The following is a 7145-nucleotide window of genomic DNA, read 5'->3' on the forward strand; positions in this document are numbered from 1 at the left end:
ACACACACACACACTCACGATACGTTACTCTGCGATGCGCAACACTCCGCATTTGAACAGTCAATAGCAAATACTTAAACTAATAACAAAACAGTAGCTGATTCAGAAGCGCCAGATTGTCATAGCAAAGTCAGAATTACCTCCTCTCCTAGGTTCACGAAACGGTCGTCCATAAAATGCATTGCTGTTCTGTTGTAAGTGATCCAAATAAAGTGCTTTTGCTTTCGCACTTAAACACACAGCGTCTCCCTGACATGCTGCTTCTACACTAACTGCGGTTACTGAAACCATGCCTTCTTTCTTTGCGTGCACATTTGGGTGGCATTATGCTAATATTTCCACATAGTGAGGTAGATATGTGGGGGCGTGTTAGAACGAGCCGTTTTAGGGGGGCGTGGCAGAGTCTTAACTTTGATAAAGAATATCTCTTTGGTTTTGAGACTTTAGTCTTTGCAACTTCAGGGATCTTATCTATGCACAATCAGCTTGTAACACTCCAAAGAGAAAGGAAAACTTGAAATCGCATCATATGACCCCTTTAAACCATAAATTATGACATTAGCTTATTACACAGCTCTCTAGAATACTTGATTTTGATTGGGCAATCATGGCAAGAAATATTTTGCATATTTTAGAATGGCTACGATGTGGAATTTTTATAAAGGACTATACCATCAAAAGTTAGGGGTCAGTAAGATTTTTTAAAGAAATTAATTCTTTTATTTAGTAAGGATACATTCAACTGATCAAAAGTGACAGTAAAGACATTTATAATGTTTTTTTTTTTCAAATAAATGCTGTTCTTTTGAACACACACGCATATATATATATATATATGAAAATAAAACAGAAAACAGTTCTTCTAAATTGTAATCAGATTTCACAATATTACTGTTTTTATTGTATTTTTTATCAAATAAATGTGGCCCTGGTATGCAAAAAATTGTACTGACCCCAAACCTTTGAATGGTAGTGTATATGGCCACAAAACACAGTAAGCTGCCAAAAATATGTATCTACTACATGAAAAAGCATTGAGAATCATTTAGGAACTGTATCATGATTCTCTGAATCTAAATCAAATTGTGAGGTACCAAGAGATTCCCAATGCTCACAAATGTTTGTGCTTCTATATTCTGTACATACCTTCTCCTTTGAGCAGATACTTCCACATGCAGTATGCCCACAACACAGACAGAAGCCCAGAGATGTAGAACACACTCTCCCAGCCATACAAGTCCAGCATCAGAGAGCCTATGCCTCCTATCACCAGAGTCCTACACACATACACACAGTCACACAAATTCAATCTGAAAGACATCCGTTCCATTTCTAAATGTAACAGTGAAAGCAGACACAGTTAGAGATCAGACACTAACCCCAGGTATGAGCCGCTTCCTACTGTGCTCATGAGGAAGCCCCTCTCACTCTCCACAACCTTCTGAGAGCACAGACTGGCCAGTGATGGGTAGTGAACACCTGAGCATCACATGATAACAGCAAGAAAACAAACACTCATATTATGGCTAATAACCAAAAACGGTCAATATTATAAATCTATATGTTTAAAATTTAAACATTTATTAGTTTGTGGTAACTAATAAATAAATAACAGTTAAAACAGTTAATTTTCTTAAATATTTATTTTTTAAGTAAATATTTTTTTACTTAAAAAAAATATATATATATATTTTTAATAGAATAAGTAATTGACATATGAATGATATTTTGGGCATCCTCTCACATTACAAATACTCACTTTCTATTTTATACTGTACTGTAGATTGTGTATTGTAATGTGTACTATTGTATTGTAATATTACGTTTTGTACCCATCTCATAATTCTGAATAATGTAAAGCTGTTTATTCTGATTAGTAGCAGAAGCCTGGATTAATTACTTTTAACAAACTTTAATATTTCTGTAACAAAATCAAACTGTGGCACCATCTATGCTGGCAAAGGAATCAAAGTCATAACCGTTATAGAAATGGCATATTTTATAGCAGTCCATTGTCTTTTTACAGACCCCTTTCACTAAAACAAGGGGTCTGTAAAAAGACAATTATACTTGCAAGGCAGAGCATGATAGTGGTTAGATTTCAACGCTTTGCCAACCACAGAACAATTATGCTCTACTCCACAGCAAAAGACCTATTCACATAAAAAAGGGTCACAAATTGCAGGAGGGAACATTTAGCAATTTGCTAGCAATGATTTACTAAACAAGTTTTCCCAAATTGCACAGCTCTTCTGCAGTTTTCAGCAAACTACAGCCCCATTTAGAAAAACACTGAGAACAGCTGAATACTGTTTTGTAACTTTCTCAAAGCTTAAACTATTATTGCAATTCATTATCATTAGATCTTATAAAGTAAACAGTCAGTACAGCATGAAAGCATATAAGCACAGTTGTGTGAAGTTCAGCTTGTTTTGTGATGGTGCAATCACTCACCCTGCAGCAGGCCCATGAGGAAGCGGGAGATGGTCATGGAGACGATGGGCTGGGAGCAGAAATGGGCTAAGATTGGCGTGAAGGCGGTCATTGCTCCCCATGCTGCCGCTGACAACATCAACACTTTCTCTCCTCCCACTCTAAAATCAACAAAACCAAATAAACAAACATTTATGAATACTACATCAAATCCAAACATGACTTTTTACATTTGAACATATTTCTGAGCATTTCTCCAGCAAACCAGACATTCCGCAGGGCTTGCAACATTAAAAACTTTGTAGTGCTGCTTCAGTCTTTAGATCTGCAGCATGGGCCAATGCAGACAAGCGATTCATTGCAAGCTTCATTTGTATCACCTACTTTATCATGTTAGGTCACATTTCTGAGCAGGTTGTGGCTCTCTGGTGGCCACTAGACTTGGAGTTCTGTAAAATTACTGTATTTTAGCTCACATGAGAATCATATTATGAACTCACCTGCAGTAATTTCTTTAATATTATTTGAATGTAGGGCTGGACAATAATTCAATATCAATATGTATCGCGATATTATTTTTTTCAATCATGCATAGCAAAATTTTCAGCATCATTACTCTATTCCATTCAGTATAATTTTTATACATTTTTTGGGAAAGAAATTATAGAAATTAATAATTTTATTTAGCAAGGATGCTTAAAATTGATCAAAAGTGATGATAAAGGCATTTATAATGTTACAAAAGATTTCTATTTCAGATAAATAGTGTTCATATCGATATCGGAATTATATCGTATCGACCGAAATTAAGAAATATATCGTGATATAAATTTCGGCCATATCGTCCAGCCCTATTTGAATGTAAACTAATAAAAATGACAAAAAGCTAAACTAGATCTAATCTGCGACAGACATCCACTGCTAGCTGTTTGGCAATGTAACCAATGTGATAAAGCAGACGCCATGTCACCCACAACCTGTTCAACAAATATTTAAAGCATTTCTGACATCTGGCAACTGTGCTGGTTTTAAAATAGAGCCACACCTGTAAAACAAAGACTGCCGTCACATTAACTCAATATCTGAATAGAAATTAATTCACTGTTCAGCCGCCCTTCCTTTCAGACCTTAAAATAGTTTACCTTTATGCATTATGTGTTGTGAATCAGTGAAAATAAATGCTGTGTTACTATTAATAATGAGAAAGTCAGTTTCATTCAACACTAATTTATGCGACCTACTAACTGTTGCCCAACTATACTTACAATTATATACCTTCTATTAAATATTAACTCATTACTAATTTAAGAGCCCCCCCCCTCTCTCTATAAATATAAATAAATATATATATATATATATAATAATTATTATTTTTAATAGTACTAATTTAAACAAAGTAGACAAATAATGACATTTCATTTCTTGTTTCACTAACCTGTCACTGACGTAGCCTCCAAGCACCTGAGTGAAGCAGTAGCCCCAGAAGAAGCTGCCCAGCACCATGCCTGTCTCTCTCTTGGACCAGCTGAAGCGCTCTGCCATGCTCACTGCACAGATAGGCATGGCCACACGGGCACAGTACAGCAGGCACGTCCCCAGCAACAACACCACCGTCCATACCCTCGCCACTGGCCTGCAGACAGACAGATACAACCATATGAAGCAAGTTTTTTTTCTTCTTCTTTACAACAAACAAGATTCCTATGAGAAGTTATTACAGGCCACAGCACATAACATTCAATTTCTAACTGGAAGGTACATATCTAGGTTAATTTGCTTCAGATGCATTGACTACTGCTGATGCACTTAGTTCATCAACCTTTTTACAAAAAAGATGACCTAAATAGTACAAAGATTCACAAAGTTTATTTCAATCCTCTGGTTTAGAACAAATGGTGACTGAGCACTCAGAGAGTGTGCTTAATAATTATAAATGTATAATAAACTTAATTTAATTTAATTTGTAATTTAATATTAATACATGCTTGTTCATTTTCTTATTTTGAATGAAACTTCACAATTTTGTTATAAAATGTTTAAAAACTAAATAACTGGAAAAATATAAGTATATCTATATATTTGAAAACTGATATTAAAATATTACAATAATTTTAATCATTCACAATTTGCTGCCAAAATAAATTTAAACTTGAAACGGTAATTGTACGTATCTTAGAATAAAGTGAATTTCTGTGCATATTAATATACTTTTGTTTTATAATGTATTAATATACTTTATTATCATAGTAATGTACTTATTTGTATTAAATTAATAATCATTATTTAGAGGAAAGTTTGGTGATGTGGTCTCACCTTGTCCAGTTCTGACTCGACTCTGCCCACTTCTTCTGGGATCCAGTTTGTCCGATATTATCTGCGGGGTTCTCCTTAATACTGGCCAAATCTGGACAAGAGTTCTTTCCATGTTTTTGTAGAATTGCCATTCAACGCCAAATATATCCGTTTGTGACTATCCGCTCTGTTATCCTCTCGGGTCAGTCTGTGCGAGCGTTACAGGCAAAAAACCAAAGCAATGAAAAAAAAATGTTTCTATTCCAGTTTCCTCACGGAAGCATCTCTTTTATAAGACCTCTGCCGCATCCATTGCGCTCCGGCGACTGGCATAAATGAGCGGACTTTCGGCTTTCACAACTGCTATTACGCAGCGGGAGGAAATTCAGCTTTTTCCTGATTCCTGAAGTGTTGATGATGATCCACGTGTCAGTTTCTTTTTTCAGCCACGCAGTTCCTCCAGCCACTGCCTCTTCAAACCAGGAAGTAACGTGACTCAGCCCCTTCCACTCATAACAATAGAAATTCAGGCATGGTTTCTCTTCGGCTAAATACCTTAATGTGAAACTGAGAACCTTATATTTTAAAGGACAGGTTTAGTAGACGCAACACCACTAATGGTGGCGAAGTTATTACAGATACACCGTTGTAGTGATGTGAAGTCCGACTCATGTCCGCGAATCGATTCTTTTGAACGATTCGTTTAAAAACGGCTCACAAAAACGATTCTTTTACTATTTTACGTCAATTGCGTCATTGGCAATGGCAGTCCGGCGTGACATGCTAAACATTCTAAACGTTCAAATAAGGTTTAGTGCAGCTTTATGTTATTAATTGTTTATTATACGTGTATTCATGCGTCCCAGTTCAGTTTGCTGCAGTCATGGTTCAGCTCATAAAACAAACCCATTTAGAACATAAAAATAATTTGCTTTTACAGTAAACAACACTAAAATTCATTTACATTTCTTGACTAAAATCGTTTTGCACTTTTTAATTAACTTTCATATGCGTTGATAAAATTTCAGTCATAAATCAAGCAACATTTCTACTAAGCTATTAAATTTATTTTTCAGTCCATCAGTAAACTCATTGGTTCACTCCAGCTGTTTTACTATCAAATTATTCTTAATTTTATTATGAATCAGACATGTCTGATAGAGACAACTGCCATTATTAATAGTTAAAAGATAGTGAACGATTCTTTCAGACTGGCTTTGTGAACCGGTTCATCCGATTCATTGAAAAGACCCGACTCAAAATAACAATTTGTCCATTAATCGAATTTTGCTACATTATATACGAGAAAAGAATAGTCAAGTCTAGGTTAATAATTTATTACCATGACACGACTGCATTGCCAAAGAAATAGACTTTCATAGGGCAAAGTCCAAGTTGCCATAACATAGGCCTATTCTTATTTTAACTCATTTGAAGTGTAATTTCTGATTTGTATCTTTACCTGCCAGTCGCAAACCATTATAATAATCAGTCATAAGACAGCCAAGGTGGGGCTTTCATTTGCCATATTGATTTGTTAAAAAACACTGTCTGCAACATTTAATTGGACATCACAGCATAAGTATTTGGCCATAGCATTTAACAACAGCAGCAATTTTGAAAATCAAATATAGAGTTTGGGGATTTAAAAAAAAAAAGAATATTTAATACCTATGTAAAGCATCTGACTTTACATCAGTTGTGATCTATAAATCACAACTGAATGTCAATGTAAGCAAGAATACTATGACAATGTACAGTAGAAAACAATGTCACATGACTTTATAACATTATAATGCAATAAACATTACTCGAAAAAGGGCAGATTTTCTTTGACGGGGCCCTTTAACACGCATACAAAATGTATACCTGTGCACTGCAAATAAAAGTTGTGAAAGCACACAGAACTCGTTCTCTGTATTGGTACAATCAATCCACTGTCCTTGATGACACCACTGTTGTGCCGTAGGTACCTCACATCAGTGAACACAGTCAAAAAGAAGGTAAATCTAAATAGTGTGGTTCAGTCCTCAACTATATTTGTAGACTTTCTGAACATTCACTGACAAAATAGAAACATAATAATCCTCTGCAAAAACAAAATAGCTAAAAGGCGATCAATTCAGCTCAGCAAGTCAAACATTGCGGTAACAAAAATCACAGAAATCCATCTGTGATAAAAAAAGTGTTTCCATTTTGGCTAGAAGTCACCCTTAAATCTTAACAATCTCAATTCCACAGCCCATTTAATGCAAAGTCTCTGATAAGCAACAAGTAAACAAAACAAAAGTTTGATAAAAGGATGTTTGAGTGTCAGTCACTGAGTATAAATAGTTAAGGAAAGGGAAAGCGTCCATTTTGTTCCCCGCAGAATGCAAGCATGGAGATGCAGGATCGTTTTCACTTGGGGTCCTCGATGG

The 7145-nt window shown here is 35.4% G+C and overlaps 1 protein-coding gene across 1 annotated transcript in view; it reads right to left on the reverse strand.

Annotated features, from left to right (window-relative positions):
* slc17a9b (solute carrier family 17 member 9b) overlaps positions 1 to 5216 on the reverse strand; it is a 17158-nt gene extending 11942 nt beyond the window's left edge. Inside the window, exons 1-5 of the mRNA XM_016574312.1 lie at positions 4747 to 5216; positions 3869 to 4066; positions 2455 to 2594; positions 1380 to 1479; positions 1147 to 1277 (exon numbers count right to left, since the gene is read on the reverse strand). Coding sequence (XP_016429798.1) covers positions 1147 to 1277; positions 1380 to 1479; positions 2455 to 2594; positions 3869 to 4066; positions 4747 to 4877 — 700 coding nt within the window. The 5' untranslated portion in view covers positions 4878 to 5216. The remainder of the gene's footprint in view (positions 1 to 1146; positions 1278 to 1379; positions 1480 to 2454; positions 2595 to 3868; positions 4067 to 4746) is intronic.
* Between the last annotated feature and the right edge of the window lie 1929 nt (positions 5217 to 7145).

The sequence above is a fragment of the Sinocyclocheilus rhinocerous genome, unplaced genomic scaffold (genome assembly GCF_001515625.1).
Source record: "Sinocyclocheilus rhinocerous isolate Xijiao unplaced genomic scaffold, SAMN03320098_v1.1 scaffold5767, whole genome shotgun sequence".
In the NCBI taxonomy this organism is placed as follows: Eukaryota; Metazoa; Chordata; class Actinopteri; order Cypriniformes; family Cyprinidae; genus Sinocyclocheilus; species Sinocyclocheilus rhinocerous.